The sequence below is a fragment of the Bufo gargarizans genome, chromosome 1 (genome assembly GCF_014858855.1).
Source record: "Bufo gargarizans isolate SCDJY-AF-19 chromosome 1, ASM1485885v1, whole genome shotgun sequence".
Classification (NCBI taxonomy): domain Eukaryota; kingdom Metazoa; phylum Chordata; class Amphibia; order Anura; family Bufonidae; genus Bufo; species Bufo gargarizans.
The window spans coordinates 637,597,525-637,625,016 of record NC_058080.1 but is presented as its reverse complement, the minus strand read 5'-3'; the positions used below and the strand labels follow the sequence as shown (position 1 = coordinate 637,625,016).

At 50.1% G+C, this 27,492-nt stretch overlaps 2 protein-coding genes across 2 annotated transcripts in view; both read right to left on the bottom strand.

Annotated features, from left to right (window-relative positions):
* Nucleotides 1–17,248, bottom strand: part of LOC122924671 (attractin-like protein 1) — a 164,519-nt gene extending 147,271 nt beyond the window's left edge. Inside the window, exons 1-2 of the mRNA XM_044276003.1 lie at nucleotides 17,190–17,248; nucleotides 13,341–13,419 (exon numbers count right to left, since the gene is read on the bottom strand). Coding sequence (XP_044131938.1) covers nucleotides 13,341–13,419; nucleotides 17,190–17,224 — 114 coding nt within the window. The 5' untranslated portion in view covers nucleotides 17,225–17,248. The remainder of the gene's footprint in view (nucleotides 1–13,340; nucleotides 13,420–17,189) is intronic.
* Nucleotides 1–27,492, bottom strand: part of MCTP1 (multiple C2 and transmembrane domain containing 1) — a 1,090,031-nt gene that overhangs the window by 1,035,530 nt on the left and 27,009 nt on the right. The gene's annotated exons all lie outside the window — the stretch shown is intronic.

Sequence of the window (27,492 nt, the reverse complement as noted above, 5' to 3'; positions counted from 1 at the left end):
GCTCTGGGGTATAATACAGGATGTAACTCAGGATCAGTACAGGATAAGTCATGTATGTACACAGTGACTGCACCAGCAGAATAGTGAGTGCAGCTCTGGAGTATAATACAGGATGTAACTCAGGATCAGTACAGGATAAGTAATGTATGTACAGTGACTGCACCAGTGAAATAGTGAGTGCAGCTCTGGGGTATAATACAGGATGTAACACAGGATAAGTAATGTATGTACACAGTGACTGCACCAGCAGAATAGTGAGTGCAGCTCTGGGGTATAATACAGGATGTAACTCAGGATCAGTACAGGATAAGTCATGTATGTACGCAGTGACTGCACCAGCAGAATAGTGAGTGCAGCTCTGGAGTATAATACAGGATGTAACTCAGGATCAGTACAGGATAAGTAATGTATGTACACAGTGACTGCACCAGCAGAATAGTGAGTGCAGCTCTGGAGTATAATACAGGATGTAACTCAGGATCAGTACAGGATAAGTAATGTATGTACACAGTGACTGCACCAGCAGAATAGTGAGTGCAGCTCTGGAGTATAATACAGGATATAACTCAGGATCAGTACAGGATAAGTAATGTATGTACACAGTGACTGCACCAGCAGAATAGTGAGTGAAGCTCTGGAGTATAATACAGGATGTAACTCAGGATCAGTAATGTATGTACACAGTGACTGCACCAGCAGAATAGTGAGTGCAGCTCTGGAGTATAATACAGGATGTAACTCAGGATCAGTACAGGATAAGTAATGTATGTGCACAGTGACTGCACCAGCAGAATAGTGAGTGCTGCTGTTCATTCCGTTATTCTTACTAAGGCACCAGTCACATCCAGAGCTGCAGTCACTATGCTATCATACCTTATACTAGTTTTTAGCACTTTGTGGACAGTTGACCACCCTGTGACCGGACTCCCTGCTCTGAAGGGTGGACGCAGTGGTGAGAATTCCCATCATCACCTTTTTATGGCATTCGTGAGGCAGAATGATGTTGATTAGAAATCTGCGTTTATTCCGACCCCAATGCGTCAGGAGAGATTCACACTTCTCAGGACGGTTCAGCATTAGCTCCCTGCAGATCGCACATCGCTCGTGTAAGAGGCGGAGGAGAAGTGTTTGTTACAATGTCACATTATGAAGTGGGGAAAAGTCGTGGCCCAAGTTTGGCGCGATTATTGTAATATGAGGGGCTTTGCTGGCCGGACATGGGGGGGGGGTTGCCACCATAGATACAAATGTTACATTATGAGTTCAAAGGTCAGTTTCCTTTAATTCAGGCATCCTCAGACTGCGGCCCTCCAGCTGTTACAAAACTACAACTCCCAGCACGCCCGAACAGCCTACAGGTATCAGCCTACAGCAGGGCATTGTGGGAGTTGTAGTTTTACAACAGCTGGAGGGCCGCAGTTTGAGGGTGCCGGCTTTAATTGTTTGTTTCCAAGTTACCTGCAGAAATACAATGTATCACACCTGGGAGGATTTATGTCACCGTAAGGCAGTTATCTCCAACCTGCGTCTCTCCAGCTGTTACAAAACTACAACTCCCAACGTGGCCCGGCAGCCAATGTCAATCAGGGCATGCTGGGAGTTGTGGTTTTGCAAAAACTGAAGAGCCATAGGTTGGAGACCACTCCTAGATGTAATCAAATATCGCCAAGACTCATCCTCTGCCTGTAAACAGCATGGCCGTCCATCGACTGCGCCATATTTGTTCTGACCGTAAACGCTGCGGCTGAGGGGATGGTAACCTACAATATGGGACGGGATGGCATTATATTGGGGATTTTCATCCAGCTCATTATCAGCTCAGCCACCTGCCCCTCATGCATCAGGAGGTCTCAGGATGAGCAATGACCCGTCCCATCTTGTAACAAAGAGAGACCTAATAGGGTGTAACCGATGGAACGCCCCCTGGGTTTTGTTTAACTGCCTCCGAGTTTTGCTTGTTAAATAAGCAGACTAATACAAATGGCGGGACATAAAACGGTGTCTGGAAGCGGCGGCGTGTCCGCAGCGATTTCTAATCGCAGAATTCGTTAAGGTTTCCGCCCTCCTTATCCGAGATTCTCAAGACATTCCGACCGGAGTTTATAAGCCGGTGACTAGAACGCAATCATTTCTGCTGAGACGGTTTTATCGCTACGTAAAGCACAGCGAGCGGATGGCGCTATGAAGGGTTAAGCTCTGGAGTCTCCATGACCGACATGTCTGCTGGAACGGCTCAGACCGGGGTGGGCGGCCCTGCATGGGAGATCTCCTGAGGGTCGCAGTATCCTTATATAATGAGGCACCTGGGAAAGCTGGGTGATCAGCCTCCATATTAGCCGCTTTGGCAGGAGGGGTGTTACTCAGTGCCGCGTCCTCTGCCCCGGCCACTGAATCCCAGAAACACGTTATTGGACGGCGGCTGATTTTGCAGAATCCTTTATTGCTGCGTGTAACGAGATTGCGGAGCATACTGGTTATAATGTCACGGGGGGAGAGATTAATGTTTGGCCCGGGGCTGTTATATTATACATCCTATTACGTGTCAGGTCTGTCCGCCGCCGCCATCGAGGATTGTCCCCAGTGCACACGGCGAAGGATTGTGTCACTTATTGCTCTTTATCTTTTCCACAGAGGTTCACAGCAGCACAGAGCATTTCAGGAGGGGAGCGTGTGCATCTGTATTACAGCTCTTCACGCAGCCACAATGCGACATGCACAGATGCGGACGGGGCCGGGCTGCGAGTCACGCCGCACGGTCAATGCAAAGTTAACCAATGAGTTCTATAAAGCCGCAAATGATGGCACTAAAAATGTGATCCGCCCTCGTACGTCCGCGCCAACAGCAAAAACGGAAGCTCCCGGCTCGTGGAACGCCGCAATAAACAAAAGCGAAATAGTAAAATCTAAAAACCGCCAAATCAGGTATCGCCATAATCACACCGACCCCAGACTGAGCAGCACACCGTGGCTATGCCACACAGCAAACAGCGCAAAACGAAAATCGCAGTGTGCACCATTCTACCCAGATCGGTGTGGCTGTGCCCGCCGCTGGCATCACCCCGTCATGTCCTCTCCGTTCTGCTAAGCAGAGTCCGTCGCTGATTAACCAAATGTTGTAGCCAGGGAAGTCGCAGCGCAGAGAGCGCCCCCTCGCCCCCGCTGGCCAGCGCCATGTGTTATACTGCAGCCTGCGGGCACTCATCTCAGCGAGGGGCAGCCGCTCGCCGCCATCAATCCTTCTTATTTAGTGTCTGCATCCAGTAACGGCTGGCCGGGGACAGCGGGGTCCTGTGAACCGGGGGCGCCTGCGGCCCTCACAGCTCCGTCAGTCCCTCCGTGTTACAAGACAGATTTGTGACCCTGCTGAGAATTGCGCCGCGTCCTGCACAGAATATTGATGGCCGGTGCGCGTTACGACACTTGTATTACCAGCCTCACAATGCCCGGAGCGCACATCACCGCGCAGCAGCCAGACACGCGGAAATAACGAGGACCAGGAGGAAACGGGAAAGAGAAGGAGAAGACGAGCCGCCGCAGCGACCACAGCTGGAAACCTGGGGGGCCACGGACATGGAGACCCCAAAGGTATCCCCTGATAACAGCAACATAGAGCAGGAGGTGTATACGGTGTATATGGAGCTGGCGTACTGCAGGAGGTGTATACGGTATATACAAAGACCAGACATGGCGCTGGAGGTGTATACGGTATATATGGAGCTGGCGTACTGCAGGAGGTGTATACGGTATATACGAAGACTAGACATGGTGCAGGAGGTGTATACGCTATATACGAAGACCAGACATGGTGCAGGAGGTGTATACGCTATATACGAAGACCAGACATAGAGCAGGAGGTGTATACGGTATATACGAAGACCAGACATGGCGCTGGAGGTGTATACGGTATATACGAAGACTAGACATGGCGCTGGAGGTGTATACGGTATATACGAAGACTAGACATGGTGCAGGAGGTGTATACGCTATATACGAAGACCAGACATGGTGCAGGAGGTGTATACGCTATATACGAAGACCAGACATGGCGCAGGAGGTGTATACGGTATATACGAAGACCAGACATGGCGCTGGAGGTGTATACGGTATATACGAAGACTAGACATGGTGCAGGAGATGTATACGGTATATACGAAGACTAGACATGGTGCTGGACGTGTATACGGTATATACGAAGACCAGACATGGTGCAGGAGGTGTATACGCTATATACGAAGACCAGACATGGTGCTGGAGGTGTATACGGTATATACGAAGACCAGACATGGCGCTGGAGGTGTATACGGTATATATGGAGCTGGCGTACTGCAGGAGGTGTATACGGTATATACGAAGACCAGACATGGTGCAGGAGGTGTATACGCTATATACGAAGACCAGACATAGAGCAGGAGGTGTATACGGTATATACGAAGACCAGACATGGCGCTGGAGGTGTATACGGTATATACGAAGACTAGACATGGTGCAGGAGATGTATACGGTATATACGAAGACTAGACATGGTGCAGGAGGTGTATACGCTATATACGAAGACCAGACATGGTGCAGGAGGTGTATACGCTATATACGAAGACCAGACATAGAGCAGGAGGTGTATACGGTATATACGAAGACCAGACATGGCGCTGGAGGTGTATACGGTATATACGAAGACTAGACATGGTGCAGGAGATGTATACGGTATATACGAAGACTAGACATGGTGCTGGACGTGTATACGGTATATACGAAGACCAGACATGGTGCAGGAGGTGTATACGCTATATACGAAGACCAGACATGGTGCTGGAGGTGTATACGCTATATACGAAGACCAGACATGGCGCTGGAGGTGTATACGGTATATATGGAGCTGGCGTACTGCAGGAGGTGTATACGGTATATACGAAGACCAGACATGGTGCAGGAGGTGTATACGCTATATACGAAGACCAGACATGGTGCAGGAGGTGTATACGCTATATACGAAGACCAGACATAGAGCAGGAGGTGTATACGGTATATACGAAGACTAGACATGGTGCTGGAGGTGTATACGGTATATATGAAGACCAGACAAGGTGCTGGAGGTGTATACGGTATATATGGAGCTGGCGTACTGCAGGAGGTGTATACGGTATATATACAAAGACCAGACATGGTGCAGGAGGTGTATACGGTATATACGAAGACCAGACATGGTGCAGGAGGTGTATACGGTATATACGAAGACCAGACATGGTGCAGGAGGTGTATACGGTATATACGAAGACCAGACATGGTGCAGGAGGTGTATACGCTATATACGAAGACCAGACATGGTGCAGGACGTGTATACGGTATATACGAAGACCAGACATGGTGCAGGAGGTGTATACGGTATATACGAAGACCAGACATGGTGCAGGAGGTGTATACGGTATATACGAAGACCAGACATGGTGCAGGACGTGTATACGCTATCTACGAAGACCAGACATGGTGCAGGAGGTGTATACGGTATATACGAAGACCAGACATGGTGCAGGAGGTGTATACGGTATATATACAAAGACCAGACATGGTGCTGGAGGTGTATACGGTATATATGGAGCTGGCGTACTGCAGGAGGTGTATACCGTATATATACAAAGACCAGACATGGTGCAGGAGGTGTATACGGTATATACGAAGACCAGACATGGTGCAGGAGGTGTATACGGTATATACGAAGACCAGACATGGTGCAGGAGGTGTATACGGTATATACGAAGACCAGACATGGTGCAGGACGTGTATACGCTATGTACGAAGACCAGACATGGTGCAGGAGGTGTATACGGTATATACGAAGACCAGACATGGTGCAGGAGGTGTATACGGTATATATACAAAGACCAGACATGGTGCTGGAGGTGTATACGGTATATACGAAGACCAGACATGGTGCTGGAGGTGTATACGGTATATATGGAGCTGGCGTACTGCAGGAGGTGTATACCGTATATATACAAAGACCAGACATGGTGCAGGAGGTGTATACGGTATATACGAAGACCAGACATGGTGCAGGAGGTGTATACGGTATATACGAAGACCAGACATGGTGCAGGAGGTGTATACGGTATATACGAAGACCAGACATGGTGCAGGAGGTGTATACGGTATATACGAAGACCAGACATGGTGCAGGAGGTGTATACGGTATATACGAAGACCAGACATGGTGCAGGACGTGTATACGGTATATACGAAGACCAGACATGGTGCAGGAGGTGTATACGGTATATACGAAGACCAGACATGGTGCAGGAGGTGTATACGGTATATACGAAGACCAGACATGGTGCAGGACGTGTATACGCTATGTACGAAGACCAGACATGGTGCAGGAGGTGTATACGGTATATACGAAGACCAGACATGGTGCAGGAGGTGTATACGGTATATATACAAAGACCAGACATGGTGCTGGAGGTGTATACGGTATATACGAAGACCAGACATGGTGCTGGAGGTGTATACGGTATATATGGAGCTGGCGTACTGCAGGAGGTGTATACCGTATATATACAAAGACCAGACATGGTGCAGGAGGTGTATACGGTATATACGAAGACCAGACATGGTGCAGGAGGTGTATACGGTATATACGAAGACCAGACATAGAGCAGGAGGTGTATACGGTATATACGAAGACCAGACATGGTGCAGGAGGTGTATACGGTATATACGAAGACCAGACATGGTGCAGGAGGTGTATACGGTATATACGAAGACCAGACATGGTGCAGGAGGTGTATACGGTATATACGAAGACCAGACATGGTGCAGGAGGTGTATACGGTATATACGAAGACCAGACATGGTGCAGGAGGTGTATACGGTATATACGAAGACCAGACATGGTGCAGGAGGTGTATACGGTATATACGAAGACCAGACATGGTGCAGGAGGTGTATACGGTATATACGAAGACCAGACATGGTGCAGGAGGTGTATACGGTATATACGAAGACCAGACATGGTGCAGGACGTGTATACGGTATATACGAAGACCAGACATGGTGCAGGACGTGTATACGGTATATATACGAAGACCAGACATGGCGCTGGAGGTGTATACCGTATATATGGAGCTGGCGTACTGCAGGAGGTGTATACGGTATATATGAAGACTAGACATGGTGCAGGAGGTGTATACGGTATATACGAAGACCAGACATGGTGCTGGAGGTGTATACGGTATATATACGAAGACCAGACATGGTGCAGGACGTGTATACGGTATATATGGGGCCTGGCGTGGAAGCTGGAGGTGTATATATGGGGCCTGGCGTGGCGCTGGGTGTATATCAGGGGCCTGGCGTGGCGCTGGGTGTATATCAGGGGCCTGGCGTGGCGCTGGGTGTATATATGGGGCCTGGCGTGGCGCTGGGTGTATATATGGGGCCTGGCGTGGCGCTGGGTGTATATATGGGGCCTGGCGTGGCGCTGGGTGTATATATGGGGCCTGGATTGGCGCTGGAGGTGTATATACGGTATATAAGGGGCCTGGTGTGGCGCTGGGTGTATATACGGTATATATGGGGCCTGGCGTGGCGCTGGGTGTATATATGGAGCCTGGCGTGGTGCTGGGTGTATATATGGGGCCTGGCGTGGCGCTGGGTGTATATATGGGGCCTGGTGTGGCGCTGGGTGTATATAAGGGGCCTGGCGTGGCGCTGGGTGTATATATGGAGCCTGGCGTGGCGCTGGGTGTATATATGGGGCCTGGCGTGGCGCTGGGTGTATATACGGTATATATGGGGCCTGGCGTGGCGCTGGGTGTATATATGGGGCCTGGCGTGGCGCTGGGTGTATATATGGGGCCTGGCGTGGCGCTGGGTGTATATATGGGGCCTGGTGTGGCGCTGGGTGTATATAAGGGGCCTGGTGTGGCGCTGGGTGTGTATATGGGGCCTGGCGTGGCGCTGGGTGTATATCAGGGGCCTGGCGTGGCGCTGGGTGTGTACGCATCACGCGGATGACATTCTATGCCGCTCTGATCACTGACAGACACAGCCCCCCCTTGTCATCCCGCCGATTCCCAGCATCGCTCTGGACAGCTGCCGCCATGATGTGATTACACCCCAGCGTCTGCTCTTCTCGTTAAGTAACCGCCGTCGACTTATTAAGTTTGCTCTGAAGGTTCTTAGATACACATAAAGTGGCAGGACGGCGCAAGGCAATTGTGTCTGCGGCGGCTTCATTCTGGTTAATTACATGTTGAATTTGATTGTGGCGGAGTCCGGGGTAATTTACCCGCGTTATAATTTAGCTTTCTTGGCTGTCAAACTAAATACATTAAAAAAAAAAACTCCACAAACCGATCCGGCATTTTCCTGCGCGGCGCTCGTATTAATTAACCACAGCTGATTAAAATAATAGTCTGCTCAAATATTCATCACGATCCCAATAGTCGCGGCGCTGACGCCTCCCCCCCAAATATCCGCGCATTCATTTTCATTCCATTTTGCATTTCAAAGCGTTTTCTTTTCTGACACGAGACTTTTAATTCGCGGCGACTTCTATCACAGCGCAGAGATAAAAGCGCCAGGCAAAGGTTCAATGTACATGAGTCATTACGTAAAGGGAGCCACAAAGCGCGCGGGACCCCACCGGCCGCGGACACCTGGACCGACTGTAGGGAGCATTCACACCGCAAAACTGCCTAAATGTCAGCCTCAGTATCCGGTGTAGACACAGCCTCTCCCTCGTTACAATGTATCAGTCTGCGGCTCACACTGCATTGTCCAACGATACAATTGTATCCGCTTCTGGAAACAAGAGCATTCTCATTCATTGACAGCAAGCAGGGGTGTGATGAGGAGTTGAAGCATAAAATCTATTAGAGTTTTGTACATCGATTGAGCTACATTTCTATAAAACCGGATTCCGGCACAGCGGTGATCCTTTCATCCGGTATTCGTGGGAGCGGTGCCGGATTATCGGACGCTCTGAACCATCGGTCCTAGAAATGTAAGGAATCTGCAGGAAAAAGCATTGAATCCGCTCCTCCCGGTCGGCATTTGGGGATTTTGCGTCGATTTGTCGGAATTTCTACATTATCAGACGCATGAAATGTAACTAATAACCCGGCAGACAGAGCGCCTACAATGCTGGGAGATGTAGTGCTGAGGAGGAAGTGACATCACTCTGCTTCTGGACTATTAGACGCCCCCGATAGCCGGACATCCCCCACAATGGTGGTTATAGGCAGGGGATGATGGGAGTTGTAGTGCGGCAGCAGCCTGCAGTTAACTCATCTCTGTGGACTTCCTAGTCATTAATATTTCATTAACGAGCGCGGCTCTGAAGCCATTTGCTAATTTTACCAAAGCAAACACTTCTGCTGCTAACGGGGTTGTCGTGGCGCTCGGCGCGCAGGCGGCGGCGACATCCGCTGCTGCGTAATTTGTGTGTTTAAGGATCTTCTGCAGGCGAAAGGTTCATTAATAAGAAAGCGATTAAGAAAACGGAGTTATCCGTCTGCGTTCACAGCTGGACCGACTCCGCGCTGAAGACGGCGTCCAGGCTGCGGATATTCACAGCGCAGAGAAGGCGGCGAGGCGAGGAAACAGAGCACGGTGTGTAAATGTGGAGGAAGAAAGGGAAGGCGGACAGTAACAGTGCCGACCCTGCGCGCACAGCTCCTCCGCAGCGCCATGTGTTCCCATGGTTACAGGCTCCAACCAGCCGAGTATAAGAGCGCGCAGGAACCGTGTAACCATGGCGACGCACAGCTCTGCATGGCGGCTGCAAACACAAAACGGGATGCAGCAAGCGGAGATAGAGTCGGCTGCTTTCCTGGCCGCACTGCATTGTGGGTGACGCAGTGAATGCAACGCAGCAGATTACAGTGTTGCAGAACCCCAGCTGTGCCCAGTCTGCAGCTCTGGATGTGACTGGAGTCATGAGCGAGAGAGGGCAGGACAACTTTCTAATAGAGATTGTGCTCCAATTCTTCACCGGTTTCAAATCTCTGCTTGCTGTCAGTGAACGAGAACCCATTCAGTCTCCATGTCCATAGCCAGTCCTGCTCTTAGCTGAGGGTTTGCTGCAGTTGTCTCCAGTCCAGGCAATGCTCTGTCAGCAGCACAAACCTCTCTGCTAGTTTGTTACAATGTATCAGTCCAGAGCACTGTCTAGACTGGAGACAACTGTAACAAACCCTCAGCTGTGTACTTTGTGCACACTGCGGCCGCCGCGGGAAAACGTCACCACAGAATGTCATCGTTTTCCATATCCGGACTTCTGGCGGTCACGGGATTAATTAAGTCACCTGACATCACAGGCGGATAATCGAATTGGGAGCAGCGATGGCAGCCGCCCTTCCCCCACCTCCTGACATTACCCTGCCACGCTCTGGTATGTATACAATTAGGCGGCCAGATAGCAAGACGAGCGCAGAGCGCGGCCACAACGGCGCGGAGACCTCTCCTCAGATTAGGGATGGACCTCGAGAGTCGCCCCGATAACATCTTCTGTCCGATCGGATGAGAGGCTGCACCGGACGACTATGGGAAAGCGCCGCCGAAATGTCACATTGTAACATTTAGATCAAAGACCATTTCCTGCTGCAGTCGACAAATACACGAGATGTTACAGGAGCCCCGTCCGCTTCCGGGAAAGCTGGGTGAATGGAAAACCTGCCATACTGTGCATTCAAGAACCTAGGAAAGCTGGGTGACCACCAGTACGACCACCCTTACAGCTGACACACGGCTGTCGCCATTCAGGAGTCTGGGAAAGCTGGGTGACCACCAGTACGACCACCCTTACAGCTGACACACGGCTGTCGCCCAGCTTTGTAGATTGGCCATTCAGGAGTCTGGGAAAGCTGGGCGACCACCAGTACGACCACCCTTACAGCTGACACACGGCTGTCGCCCAGCTTTGTAGATTGGCCATTCAGGAGTCTGGGAAAGCTGGGTGACCACCAGTACGACCACCCTTACAGCTGACACACGGCTGTCGCCCAGCTTTGTAGATTGGCCATTCAGGAGTCTGGGAGAGCTGGGTGACCACCAGTACGACCACCCTTACAGCTGACACACGGCTGTCGCCCAGCTTTGTAGATTGGCCATTCAGGAGTCTGGGAAAGCTGGGCGACCACCAGTACGACCACCCTTACAGCTGACACACGGCTGTCGCCCAGCTTTGTAGATTGGCCATTCAGGAGTCTGGGAGAGCTGGGTGACCACCAGTACGACCACCCTTACAGCTGACACACGGCTGTCGCCCAGCTTTGTAGATTGGCCATTCAGGAGTCTGGGAAAGCTGGGTGACCACCAGTACGACCACCCTTACAGCTGACACACGGCTGTCGCCCAGCTTTGTAGATTGGCCATTCAGGAGTCTGGGAAAGCTGGGTGACCACCAGTACGACCACCCTTACAGCTGACACACGGCTGTCGCCCAGCTTTGTAGATTGGCCATTCAGGAGTCTGGGAAAGCTGGGTGACCCCCAGTACGACCACCCTTACAGCTGACACACGGCTGTCGCCCAGCTTTGTAGATTGGCCATTCAGGAGTCTGGGAAAGCTGGGTGACCACCAGTACGACCACCCTTACAGCTGACACACGGCTGTCGCCCAGCTTTGTAGATTGGCCATTCAGGAGTCTGGGAGAGCTGGGTGACCACCAGTACGACCACCCCTACAGCTGACACACGGCTGTCGCCCAGCTTTGTAGATTGGCCATTCAGGAGTCTGGGAGAGCTGGGTGACCACCAGTACGACCACCCTTACAGCTGACACACGGCTGTCGCCCAGCTTTGTAGATTGGCCATTCAGGAGTCTGGGAGAGCTGGGTGACCACCAGTACGACCACCCTTACAGCTGACACACGGCTGTCGCCCAGCTTTGTAGATTGGCCATTCAGGAGTCTGGGAAAGCTGGGTGACTACCAGTACGACCACCCTTACAGCTGACACACGGCTGTCGCCCAGCTTTGTAGATTGGCCATTCAGGAGTCTGGGAAAGCTGGGTGACCACCAGTACGACCACCCTTACAGCTGACACACGGCTGTCGCCCAGCTTTGTAGATTGGCCATTCAGGAGTCTGGGAAAGCTGGGTGACCACCAGTACGACCACCCTTACAGCTGACACACGGCTGTCGCCCAGCTTTGTAGATTGGCCATTCAGGAGTCTGGGAGAGCTGGGTGACCACCAGTACGACCACCCTTACAGCTGACACACGGCTGTCGCCCAGCTTTGTAGATTGGCCATTCAGGAGTCTGGGAAAGCTGGGTGACCCCCAGTACGACCACCCTTACAGCTGACACACGGCTGTCGCCCAGCTTTGTAGATTGGCCATTCAGGAGTCTGGGAAAGCTGGGTGACCACCAGTACGACCACCCTTACCGCTGACACACGGCTGTCGCCCAGCTTTGTAGATTGGCCATTCAGGAGTCTGGGAAAGCTGGGTGACCACCAGTACGACCACCCTTACAGCTGACACACGGCTGTCGCCCAGCTTTGTAGATTGGCCATTCAGGAGTCTGGGAAAGCTGGGTGACCACCAGTACGACCACCCTTACAGCTGACACACGGCTGTCGCCCAGCTTTGTAGATTGGCCATTCAGGAGTCTGGGAAAGCTGGGTGATGACCCTGTGGGGGCTGGAAAGAGACTGGTTGTCACCCAGCTTTCCACAGTTGTCAGACAGTGTTAGTATCATGTGCTCTGCGCCCCCCCCGCAGCCTGTCTGTATGTAGAGACCCTCCCGCCGCGCTCCTCCACCTGTCCGCGCATCTGGCGCTTTTACCGCCTCGCAGATCAAACGTCTGCTTTCCATTTCACAGGGAACGGTCGCCTGGAATTCCCCAGATGTCTGTGCAGCTCCAGCCTCCGTGGCCCCGGGCCCCAGACCTCTGTCACACTGCCGGACACAGACCTGATGGCGCCACATCGAGGCCGGGGCCCCAGGATTTCAATGGATTCTTCATGGATCACCGCTACCTGTAACCACGATTACCACATGTAACAATGTAAATGGATACAGAAGGTATCCAGGTGTCAGTCTCCACTGTTGTTTTGGCATTCTATTCATAAACCAGAAAGCTCAGGATGAACAATGCTGTGGATCTTTCCTGGACACTAGCGACATGAATGCTTTGGAAATTATAGAGAGCAGTTATGGGACTTTTCCCATTAGAAAACATTGCAGTTGTGGGAATCGCACAATGTTACCGTCACTTACACCACGGAGAGTCAGCACAGCAGCATTCTGTGACATTGTATCAGTGCAGTCTGCGCAGTGTGCGCAGTGTAACATACAGGGTGCCACCTAAAGGTGCTATGGGCGACAGACCTACCTCTCTCCGCCGAGACGCCCAGCACGTCTGCTTAATCTTCCAAACCACGGCGGCCACCAGGAGGAGCGACAGGAAGCAGCTGCAGGGAGAGAGCAGAGGGAGAACGTCAGCATGGCAGAAGCATCGGGCCCCGCAGCTTCATCACTCCCTACATGGCCCTGGGATCTGTGGCCCCATCTATCTGCAGCCCCCTCACTCTGTGGCCCCCACAATGGCCACCTCGCTCTGCAGCATCTCCTGGAGCCCGGACTCCTTCACTGCGGAGCAGCGTCCTCCGGATTACTCAGGGGTCGGCGGCTTTAATAAACTGCAGAATCTTCTAGATATAATCACCGGTCTGATATAAGCCCCCCCACCCCCCCGGGGGTCATCAGGGGGCAGCTCCAAAACAACCTCTTTATTGCTTCAATACACAGCTCAGCCGTATCACACAGGAGAGGATTAGATACACAGCTCAGCAGACAGTATCACACAGGAGAGGATTAGATACACAGCTCAGCAGACAGTATCACACAGGAGAGGATTAGATACACAGCTCAGCAGACAGTATCACACAGGAGAGGATTAGATACACAGCTCAGCCGTATCACACAGGATAGGATTAGATACACAGCTCAGCCGTATCACACAGGAGAGGATTAGATACACAGCTCAGCCGTATCACACAGGATAGGATTAGATACACAGCTCAGCCGTATCACACAGGAGAGGATTAGATACACAGCTCAGCCGTATCACACAGGATAGGATTAGATACACAGCTCAGCAGACAGTATCACACAGGATAGGATTAGATACACAGCTCAGCAGTCAGTATCACACAGGATAGGATTAGATACACAGCTCAGCAGACAGTATCACACAGGATAGGATTAGATACACAGCTCAGCAGACAGTATCACACAGGATAGGATTAGATACACAGCTCAGCAGACAGTATCACACAGGACAGGATTAGATACACAGCTCAGCAGACAGTATCACACAGGACAGGATTAGATACACAGCTCAGCAGACAGTATCACACAGGACAGGATTAGATACACAGCTCAGCAGACAGTATCACACAGGATAGGATTAGATACATAGCTCAGCCGCATCACACAGGAGAGGATTAGATACAGAGCTCAGCAGACAGTATCACACAGGATAGGATTAGATACACAGCTCAGCAGACTGTATCACACAGGATAGGATTAGATACACAGCTCGGCAGACAGTATCACACAGGACAGGATTAGATACACAGCTCAGCAGACAGTATCACACAGGATTAGATACACAGCTCAGCAGGCAGTATCACACAGGATAGGATTAGATACACAGCTCAGTAGACAGTATCACACAGGATAGGATTAGATACACAGCTCAGCAGGCAGTATCACACAGGATAGGATTAGATACACAGCTCAGCAGGCAGTATCACACGGGATAGGATTAGATACACAGCTCAGTAGACAGTATCACACAGGAGAGTATTAGATACACAGCTCAACAGACAGTATCACACAGGATAGGATTAGATACACAGCTCAGCAGACAGTATCACACAGGATAGGATTAGATACACAGCTCAGCAGGCAGTATCACACGGGATAGGATTAGATACACAGCTCAGTAGACAGTATCACACAGGAGAGTATTAGATACACAGCTCAGCAGACAGTATCACACAGGATAGGATTAGATACACAGCTCAGCAGACAGTATCACACAGGAGAGGATTAGATACACAGCTCAGCAGACAGTATCACACAGGATAGGATTAGATACACAGCTCAGCAGACAGTATCACACAGGATAGGATTAGATACACAGCTCAGCAGGCAGTATCACACACTATAGGATTAGATACACAGCTCAGCAGACAGTATCACACAGGATAGGATTAGATACACAGCTCAGCAGACAGTATCACACAGGATAGGATTAGATACACAGCTCAGCAGACAGTATCACACATGATAGGATTAGATACACAGCTCAGCAGACAGTATCACACAGGATAGGATTAGATACACAGCTCAGCAGACAGTATCACACAGGATAGGATTAGATACACAGCTCAGCAGACTGTATCACACAGGATAGGATTAGATACACAGCTCAGCAGACTGTATCACACATGATAGGATTAGATACACAGCTCAGCAGACAGTATCACACAGGATAGGATTAGATACACAGCTCAGCAGACAGTATCACACAGGATAGGATTAGATACACAGCTCAGCAGGCAGTATCACACAGGATAGGATTAGATACACAGCTCAGCAGACAGTATCACACAGGATAGGATTAGATACAAAGCTCAGCAGACAGTATCACACAGGATAGGATTAGATACACAGCTCAGCAGACAGTATCACATAGGATAGGATTAGATACACAGCTCAGCAGACAGTATCACACAGGATAGGATTAGATACACAGCTCAGCAGACTGTATCACACAGGACAGGATTAGATACACAGCTCAGCAGACAGTATCACACAGAACAGGATTAGATACAGCGCCCTCACTACCTGTGCTGCCTGTATAATGAGGTGACTGGTTCGGCACAGCAGTTGGTGCGTTACATTTGCATCGCAGTATGGGGGGGGGGGTGACGAGATCGGCTGGGACTGGATGCCGCTGGGGTGAAGACACAACGTATCTCACCCCTGAAATATGAGGATTGAGAATTTCTAATTCTCCACATTGTCGCGCTCGCCCTTCATGGCGGACATCCTGGAGGCTGACAGTCCGCGAGTCGTGCGAGTTTCTCAAAAGACAACTCACGTCATGTTCGCTTAGCTGCGGCATCAAGACATCGCCCGGCGCTTGACTGAACATGGAGAACGGGGGTAAAAGCGCAAATCTTATAGCGGAGCCGGCGAAGCGCGTTTACACTAATCAGCGTAATTAGACAAGGCGCCGCTGAGCCGCAGTCATTCACGATAGCCCGAGGTGGTCATTGTATCACAAATGTAAAATGCTGCTAATGGCGGAATAGTCTGCGGCTAAAAAGTCTAATAACGTGTGCGCCATTATTCCAAATGTCTGTTATAAACCGCCACGTCCAGAGGAGGAAGGGGGGGGGAGGGTCAGCGGAGGACTGAAGATATCTGGCCCAGTGTGCATGTTATGTAACCCCCCCCCCCCCCCCCCGCTGACTGGACACATTGTATAATAAGCGTCGCCCACAGAACTGAAGAGGCTGCAACATTATAACCACTGATACATCTGTTGTCACATGACCTCAGAGGCTGCAACATTATAACCACTGATACATCTGTTGTCACATGACCTCAGAGGCTGCAACCAGTAACCACTGATACATCTGTTGTCACATGACCTCAGAGGCTGCAACACTGTAACCACTGATACATCTGTTGTCACATGACCTCAGAGGCTGCAACACTGTAACCACTGATACATCTGTTGTCACATGACCTCAGAGGCTGCAACACTGTAACCACTGATACATCTGTTGTCACATGACCTCAGAGGCTGCAACCAGTAACCACTGATACATCTGACCATTGTGATTGGTCTATGCGCATGAGGAGCGTCCGTCACAGCCGCGCCTGTTGTGTCACGAACATACAATCATCATACGTGTCCAAAGTCACCATGGACTCGGGGGGTCATCTGCTGTTCAGCTTAGTTCTATCTGTTCCCTGGAAAGCTGGGTGGCGACTAATATGGGGGGTCATATCACTGCTGAATCGGGCAGAGTGGCTTCTTAGGAGTCTTGGAAAGTTGAGTGCCATCCCCCTGGCGGCCATATTGGCTGTCACTCTGCTTTCCCAGGAACAGATTAGAATTGTGGGTGTCCTGGATGTTGGGGCGACTGCCGGTCCTTACCTGAAGAAGGTGACAAAGAACTGCACCAGGTCCATGATGGTGTTGTGCTGGGAGAAGGCGATCTGAAAGACACAATCAGAAGAATGCAGTGAGAACGGTGCCAGATTTAACCGCTCGTGTCTCGCCCTCCGACGCTAAACATTTGTAACAACTTTAGAGGTGAAGACGGTAACTTTTCCTGTGACTTTCCCACGTCTTTCAGTTTCTCCGCGGGGCCCAACTGCACGAAGCAGAACATATGCTGCGGAAGACAGCGAGACCCCCGGACACGCTGCACCTGACAGGCGAGGTCACGGGCGCAGAAACGTAACCTTCAGAGAGAATCATCTCCGAGCAAAAGACTCAGCATCGCTTCTCCATCTCCTGCAGGGGAAGTGCGTCCTCAATCCCCGCTATCGTCTTATACTCCAGTTACACACAGAGCTGCAGCCTCTGCTCCTCTCTTAAATCATGTGTTGGGCTGTATTCACACACACTTCTGTACGGCAGCTGCTGCAGGAAGCTTTCCCCTCACACATATGGACCGATTTCTACAAATCTGCAGCATGTGACTATCCCCTTATATTCCAGTCACATCCAAAGCTGCAGTTATAATTCTTGTGGCTACTACTGGAAACTGTCCCTTGTTGTCAGACACATCCAGACTAACCAGCAGAACTCCCATAACGCACTGCACTCTGAAAGCGCTGTAAACATCTCCAGCAGAAACTGAACCAGCAGGGGGCGCAAATGATGTGGACAGCACTCTGTGGGCTGTCTGCATCCGTATGTCCGGTCACGAAACCTGCAAAAAGTGCTTGTCCGTATTAGGGATAGGACTGTTCTATTATGGGACGGACGTTCCGTTACGCAAAATGCGGAACGCATACGGCCGGTTTGCGGACTGCAAAGCAGGCTATGGTCGTGTGCATGAGCTTCTCCACCCTGGCCACGCGGTGTAGCACTGAGGTCTGCTCCACCCGCGGCTCTGGCGGTAGCGTATGATCAGAGCTTCATTCTTCTCTGCAGCTGGTATCAGGAGGCACCAACAAAATGCAGCTTTGGATGTGACTGGTGAATAAAACATCATACACACGGTGTGCACAATTATTAGGCAAGTTGTGTTTTTGAGGAATCATTCCACAAACCTCAAACCGAATATTTAAGAAAGTAGAAGGTGAGGTTTCAGCTCCTTAGGAGACTATCTGAGCGCCGAATCCTCATGGGGCTAAAGGAAAAGGTTTCTTCTCACTTGTTTATTATCGTCTGTTAACGGGAGAAAAGTAAACAACTCAAAATAAATAAACAGTTAAAAAAAACTAAAAACTATCAGTGACCTATAACCTTCCCCCCCCCCCCTTCTTTTCCATACCAGTCATAAGCTTCCATCCGCGGAGTCTGTCGGCTCACCCGTTACCACGGCCTCCAGATATTGGGGCGTATTTACTATAGTGTTTGCACTTGTTTTTAGTCTAAAAAATGCTTTTTTAGACAGTCTTTTTTTTTTTACCACATTTACTACTGAAATTGCGCCCATTTTGGAGGCTTTTGTGCCTCTTTTGCCCATTTTTATTTTTTAGATTAAATCGTACATTATAACTTTTATGCCTATTTTCCATTGTAATTTCTACTCCACTCCACGGCTGGAGTACTTTTTTTTTTTCATCAGTTTTCAGTAGTGAAGTGAAATTTTTTTGCATAAAAAATAAAAATGCGACTTTTCTCAGCACAGACTTTTCTTATGCTCAAATAAATTTGACCAGTCTAAGTGAATATGAACCTGTCATACTGAAAAACAACCACCAGAGGTCAGACTAATAATATGCTAAGTAATTCATACACAGTGATGGTCAGTCCGCAGTGTTCGCCAGTGAACAAATCCGTGCTGCCATCTTTAGTAAGGTAGGCTCACCCGTCCGGCGATGCACAGGTAAGCCCTTACCTGTGTCAGTAGCCGGTCTGAAATCAAATGCAGTCAGTGGGAGCAGGCAGTTCCGAGAACAGCCGCCAGGGCCTTCATCGGGCTGTTCTTGGAACTGCCTGCTCCCGGTGACCGCATTTGATTTCAGACCGGCTCCTGGCATAGGCAAGGGCTTACCTGTGCGTTGCCGGACGGGTGAGTCAAGATGGCAGCCTGCATGTGTTCACTGGCAATCAATGAAGTGCTGTGCAACGATTAGGCTTGGGCTGCACAGCGACACGTGTCGTGCGACATTTATTGTAATGACAGTCTATGGTGTCACACTGCGACATGCGGCAACTGCAGTCACAAAAACTCCATCCAACTGTCGCATCGTAAGGCAGCAAGTTGCAGTGTGACGCCATAGACTGTCATTACAATAAATGTCGCCGTGTAGCCTTAATGAATACGCGACAGAAGAATGAAATCCACCTGTCCAATTTTACACAAAAAAATCTGTTTAACGTGATCTGTAGATCTGCAGCGAGTCTTCTGACTGCCAGTAGGTTTGGGAATTCATTTCAAGTCCAACGTGCTCATCTTTAATAATAGGGTCTTGGTCTCCTTAGGCCACGCCCTCCCTCATTACACAGATGCACATCACCTGATAGGCTTCAATCCAATAAGCATTCAAGTTTCTACTCACCTGCCTAATAATTATGCACACAGTGTAATTGATCAAAAGAAACGCAGCCTGAGACGTAACGGGAAGCCAGGAGAATGCTGAATGCAGCTCTGGATGTGACTAGAGCATGAGACAGACAGGATAAGTAACTATTCTACCACCATTTAACCCCTGTAGTGATTTACTGGTGCAGTGCTCCATCCTGTGTCGCTTTATCAGGTAGGTGCCTGCATAGGTACTGTGGCCCCGGGGCCCCTGCTGCCTGTCATCATGCTGTGGTTATGCAGATTAGCAGATTGTTAATTCTTGTAATTACTGCGCCGTTCTGGAATCAGGAAGCAATTTCACCTCATCAGAGACAAATTGGAAATTGCCTTAATTAAGTGAATGGTGAAACGTGACAGCGAGGGGCGGCTGCGGAGGATCTGCACAAATGTGACTGGCAGGTACAGGGACACATATCACACTGATCTGCACTGATACACTGTAGCGAAATAGGGGGCTCTCCTCCTCAGTGGGAGCAGCACTAAAAGAATAATACTGCATCCAGCCAGGACAGAACAGCCTGAAATGGCTGATAACAGGGGGCAATAGACTGTATTCTCCTGTCCTACAGTCATCCTCTCCCCTGAAATGGCTGATAACAGGGGGCAATAGACTGTATTCTCCTGTCCTACAGTCATCCTCTCCCCCTGAAATGGCTGATAACAGGGGGCAATAGACTGTATTCTCCTGTCCTACAGTCATCCTCTCCCCTGAAATGGCTGATAACAGGGGGCAATAGACTGTATTCTCCTGTCCTACAGTCATCCTCTCCCCTGAAATGGCTGATAACAGGGGGCAATAGACTGTATTCTCCTGTCCTACAGTCATCCTCTCCCCTGAAATGGCTGATAACAGGGGGCAATAGACTGTATTCTCCTGTCCTACAGTCATCCTCCCCCTGAAATGGCTGATAACAGGGGGCAATAGACTGTATTCTCCTGTCCTACAGTCATCCTCCCCCTGAAATGGCTGATAACAGGGGGCAATAGACTGTATTCTCCTGTCCTACAGTCATCCTCTCCCCTGAAATGGCTGATAACAGGAGGCAATAGACTGTATTCTCCTGTCCTACAGTCATCCTCTCCCCTGAAATGGCTGATAACAGGGAGCAATAGACTGTATTCTCCTGTCCTACAGTCATCCTCTCCCCTGAAATGGCTGATAACAGGAGGCAATAGACTGTATTCTCCTGTCCTACAGTCATCCTCTCCCCTGAAATGGCTGATAACAGGGGGCAATAGACTGTATTCTCCTGTCCTACAGTCATCCTCTCCCCTGAAATGGCTGATAACAGGAGGCAATAGACTGTATTCTCCTGTCCTACAGTCGTCCTCTCCCCTGAAATGGCTGATAACAGGAGGCAATAGATTGTATTCTCCTGTCCTACAGTCGTCCTCTCCCCTGAAATGGCTGATAACAGGAGGCAATAGACTGTATTCTCCTGTCCTACAGTCATCCTCTCCCCTGAAATGGCTGATAACAGGAGGCAATAGACTGTATTCTCCTGTCCTACAGTCATCCTCTCCCCTGAAATGGCTGATAACAGGGGGCAATAGACTGTATTCTCCTGTCCTACAGTCATCCTCTCCCCTGAAATGGCTGATAACAGGGGGCAATAGACTGTATTCTCCTGTCCTACAGTCATCCTCTCCCCTGAAATGGCTGATAACAGGGGGCAATAGACTGTATTCTCCTGTCCTACAGTCATCCTCTCCCCTGAAATGGCTGATAACAGGGGGCAATAGACTGTATTCTCCTGTCCTACAGTCATCCTCTCCCCTGAAATGGCTGATAACAGGGGGCAATAGACTGTATTCTCCTGTCCTACAGTCATCCTCTCCCCTGAAATGGCTGATAACAGGGGGCAATAGACTGTATTCTCCTGTCCTACAGTCATCCTCTCCCCTGAAATGGCTGATAACAGGGGGCAATAGACTGTATTCTCCTGTCCTACAGTCATCCTCTCCCCTGAAATGGCTGATAACAGGGGGCAATAGACTGTATTCTCCTGTCCTACAGTCATCCTCTCCCCTGAAATGGCTGATAACAGGGGGCAATAGACTGTATTCTCCTGTCCTACAGTCATCCTCTCCCCTGAAATGGCTGATAACAGGGGGCAATAGACTGTATTCTCCTGTCCTACAGTCATCCTCTCCCCTGAAATGGCTGATAACAGGGGGCAATAGACTGTATTCTCCTGTCCTACAGTCATCCTCTCCCCTGAAATGGCTGATAACAGGGAGCAATAGACTGTATTCTCCTGTCCTACAGTCATCCTCTCCCCTGAAATGGCTGATAACAGGGGCAATAGACTGTATTCTCCTGTCCTACAGTCGTCCTCTCCCCTGAAATGGCTGATAACAGGGGACAATAGACTGTATTCTCCTGTCCTACAGTCATCCTCTCCCCTGATATGGCTGATAACAGGGGGCAATAGACTGTATTCTCCTGTCCTACAATCATCCTCTCCCCTGAAATGGCTGATAACAGGGAGCAATAGACTGTATTCTCCTGTCCTACAGTCATCCTCTCCCCTGAAATGGCTGATAACAGGGGGCAATAGACTGTATTCTCCTGTCCTACAGTCATCCTCTCCCCTGAAATGGCTGATAACAGGGAGCAATAGTCTGTATTCTCCTGTCCTACAGTCATCCTCTCCCCTGAAATGGCTGATAACAGGGGCAATAGACTGTATTCTCCTGTCCTACAGTCATCCTCTCCCCTGAAATGGCTGATAACAGGGAGCAATAGACTGTATTCTCCTGTCCTACAGTCATCCTCTCCCCTGAAATGGCTGATAACAGGGGGCAATAGACTGTATTCTCCTGTCCTACAGTCATCCTCTCCCCTGAAATGACTGATAACAGGGGGCAATAGACTGTATTCTCCTGTCCTACAGTCATCCTCCCCCCTGAAATGACTGATAACAGGGGACAATAGACTGTATTCTCCTGTCCTACAGTCATCCTCTCCCCTGAAATGGCTGATAACAGGGGGCAATAGATTGTATTCTCCTGTCCTACAGTCATCCTCTCCCCTGAAATGGCTGATAACAGGGAGCAATAGACTGTATTCTCCTGTCCTACAGTCATCCTCCCCCCTGAAATGACTGATAACAGGGGACAATAGACTGTATTCTCCTGTCCTACAGTCATCCTCTCCCCTGAAATGGCTGATAACAGGGGGCAATAGATTGTATTCTCCTGTCCTACAGTCATCCAGTAGACTGTCTGTGGGCACCTACGCCCGGAAATAGTGTATGGTGTACTAATATGGCTTCTCCTGCCGTTCATCAGCGCAGGACTCGCACTGAATGTCGGCAGGATATTATAGGTAAATGATGAAGTAGATGGCAGATGTACTGTATTGGACTGTAGTACTCCGGTTACATTGCTGTGTTGGCACTTTGCGATAAATAAGTGGGTTTTGGGTTGCAGTTTGGGCGCTCGGTCTGTAGAAGGTTCGCCATCACTGCACTAGGGTTTGCCGGGCGACACTGCGGCTGGAATTCCCTTTAGGCGCGGACTCTGATGTGGATTTCACCCTTTGCACGTTGCAGTAAGTCGCACACAACAGATTTAGTTGCACCTGAAATTCCGTTCCATTCATCTCACTGAGGAGGTTTTTGCGGAAGTTCGTAGATTTCAGCTCCATTCAGATGAAAGTAACTAAGTTTCGGGAAGGACACAGACGTTCCTGATAATTGCCTGATCATCGGCGGAGATGAGGGCTGCGTTCACACGGACATCTCTACACTGTCACTTGTCCCCACAGAGGATCACGCTTTACACACATGACCTGATGATTTTTGGCGCCAGCTGATGTCAGCACCTTATACACGGGCCTCTCATCCCCAGATTATCGGCCCAGGTAACGGGACCTGCCGTGTCCCGAGGCGCCTGTGATCCCCTGCCGTTGCACCATGTATCTCCAGCCTCGGATTCTGCGGTGCAGTCAGGGGAATATTACATTCCGGTTTCGAGCGGCCGATATAAGGAGCTCTGGAAGTAATCATTTCTCCAGGAGCAGCGGCCCACTCAGGTCAGGGGGGACCCCAGCCTCCGCCCGCTCCCCCCGCAGTGCGCTGAACATTCAAGAAGTTACTTGTGATTTATTTATTTGTTCTGCTGATAGAAAGGGCAAGATATGAAATGTTAATATCAGCAAAGGCTGCGTTACAGTGGAGGAAACCTGACACAAGGGGAAGGTTATGGGGGCCAAGGAAGCATGTAATGTGCAGGCAGCAGAAGGGCAGGACTCCTGACACATGGGTGGGGGGCTCTGAGGAGCCAAAAAGCCACTACTCCTCTGTGATAAAGCACTGGAGCCGGCGACCCCCTGTGATAAAGCACTGGAGCTGACCCCCCCCCCCCCCCGGATAAAGCACTGGAGCCTACGACCCCCTGTGATAAAGCACTGGAGCCGACGACCCCCTGTGATAAAGCACTGGAGCCGACGACCCCCCCTGTGATAAAGCACTGGAGCCGACGACCCCCTGGGATAAAGCACTGGAGCCGACGACCCCCTGGGATAAAGCACTGGAGCCGACGACCCCCTGTGATAAAGCACTGGAGCCGACGACCCCCCTGTGATAAAGCACTGGAGCCAACGACCCCCCCTGTGATAAAGCACTGGAGCCGACGACCCCCTGGGATAAAGCACTGGAGCCGACGACCCCTGTGATAAAGCACTGGAGCCGACGACCCCTGTGATAAAGCACTGGAGCCGACGACCCCTGTGATAAAGCACTGGAGCCGACGACCCCCTGGGATAAAGCACTGGAGCCGACGACCCCCTGGGATAAAGCACTGGAGCCGACGACCCCCTGGGATAAAGCACTGGAGCCGACGACCCCCTGGGATAAAGCACTGGAGCCGACGACCCCCTGGGATAAAGCACTGGAGCCGACGACCCCTGTGATAAAGCACTGGAGCCGACAACCCCCTGTGATAAAGCACTGGAGCCGACGACCCCCTGTGATAAAGCACTGGAGCCGACGACCCCCTGTGATAAAGCACTGGAGCCGACGACCCCCTGTGATAAAGCACTGGAGCCGACGACCCCTGTGATAAAGCACTGGAGCCGACAACCCCCTGTGATAAAGCACTGGAGCCGACGACCCCCTGTGATAAAGCACTGGAGCCGACGACCCCCTGTGATAAAGCACTGGAGCCGACGACCCCTGTGATAAAGCACTGGAGCCGACGACCCCCTGGGATAAAGCACTGGAGCTGAAGACCCCCTGTGATAAAGCACTGGAGCCGACGACCCCCTGTGATAAAGCACTGGAGCCGACGACCCCCTGTGATAAAGCACTGGAGCCGACGACCCCCTGGGATAAAGCACTGGAGCTGAAGACCCCCTGGGATAAAGCACTGGAGCTGATGACCCCCACCTGTCGGAGCAGGGCTGGAGATGTTGCTCCATGTGATGGGAGAAGAGGAGCTCGATACATTTTGCTATATTGCGGCGTTTCATCCTTTTCTATCTCATTCATTATTTATCGTGTTTTTGTTTTATGCTAAACATAAAAATCAATAATTTCTCAAGTTTCATAAAAGTTCCGAATATTCCAGAAATATTGATAATTCGGTAAAACAGGAATTATCACATAAATGACATTTTCTACAACCTGATGAAAAGAAGAAATGTTCTATTTGCTCAGTCACTACATCCTGAAGGTCCTTCCTATCTGCAGCTTCAGAGCTGCAATCATCCAGCATTTCCTACTTGTTCAGTGTCTGCACAGAGCTTGTAATCTGAGAAGTGCTTGCTGACTGTTTCCAATCACAACCATGATAGGAGTGCAGCTCTGGAGTGTATGTCTCTCACTGACACTTATTTTCCATTTTAGGAGTAAAACAATTTGTAAATTCAGAAGAAATCACGGTGACCTCTCTGCAGCAGGTCAGGTGCTTGTAATTTCACGGCAGCCTTAGAGGATGACCATGGCGGCTTCCAGGCAGTGAGTGGCGGTGACAACTGAGGATGAAAGCAAGAAGAGGAATGGCAGGATGCCAGAAATTAGTGGCCATGAGAGGGCAGCAGCTTGCAGCATCATCTCAGGGCTGCAGCAATCACACATGAACGAGAGCTGCCAAAAATGCTCTAAAAGCCGCCCCCATATCTGTGGCCCCCGCTCCGAGGAGTCCTGTGGAGCTAGAAGACAATGCAGCCTCTTGTCATCAATCAGCTCCAGGGCTGCTGAGAAAGCTTCTTCCCACCAAGTCTGATTCAAGAGCCCTTGATCAATGCTGACCCCGAGCTGTTAAGTGGAGCTGCGCTGTGACATTGGAACGAGATGGATCCTTCATTAGACTAAGACTCGCCCCGTCCATTTACTGCACCGGCCCGAGAGCGCCGCAGGAATTACCGTATCCGAGCGGCCATCTGCTCAATCTGCGGGCTGATGAGCCAGTGTAACCGCGGGCAAGGCCACGGGGCCCCCACAGACAGACCTGGGGGGCTGAGGTGGTAAAGATCTGATTCTGTATATATGGACACTGCACAGTACCACTTCTCCTGTATATATATACACTGCACAGTACCACTTCTCCTGTATATATACACTGCACAGTACCACTTCTCCTGTCCTGTGTACTGGGTGTAATCCTCAGTATCGGCTCTTATTCTGTATATATACACTGCACAGTACCACTTCTCCTGTCCTGTATACTGGGTGTAATCCTCAGTATCTGCTCTTATTCTGTATATAAACACTGCACAGTACCACTTCTCCTGTATATATACACTGCACAGTACCACTTCTCCTGTATATATACACTGCACAGTACCACTTCTCCTGTATATATACACTGCACAGTACCACTTCTCCTGTATATATACACTGCACAGTACCACTTCTCCTGTCCTGTGTACTGGGTGTAATCCTCAGTATCGGCTCTTATTCTGTATATATACACTGCACAGTACCACTTCTCCTGTATATATACACTGCACAGTACCACTTCTCCTGTCCTGTATACCGGGTGTAATCCTCAGTATCTGCTCTTATTCTGTATATATACACTGCACAGTACCACTTCTCCTGTCCTGTGTACTGGGTGTAATCCTCAGTATCTGCTCTTATTCTGTATATATATACACTGCACAGTACCACTTCTCCTGTCCTGTGTACTGGGTGTAATCCTCAGTATCGGCTCTTATTCTGTATATATACACTGCACAGTACCACTTCTCCTGTCCTGTATACTGGGTGTAATCCTTAGTATCTGCTCTTATTCTGTATATATATACACTGCACAGTACCACTTCTCCTGTCCTGTATACCGGGTGTAATCCTCAGTATCTGCTCTTACTCTGTATATATATACACTGCACAGTACCACTTCTCCTGTCCTGTATACCGGGTGTAATCCTCCAGTATCTGCTCTTATTCTGTATATATATATACACACTGCACAGTACCACTTCTCCTGTCCTGTATACTGGGTATAATCCTCAGTATCGGCTCTTATTCTGTATATATACACTGCACAGTACCACTTCTCCTGTCCTGTATACTGGGTGTAATCCTCAGTATCTGCTCTTATTCTGTATATATATACACTGCACAGTACCACTTCTCCTGTCCTGTATACTGGGTGTAATCCTCAGTATCTGCTCTTATTCTGTATATATACACACTGCACAGTACCACTTCTCCTGTCCTGTATACCGGGTGTAATCCTCAG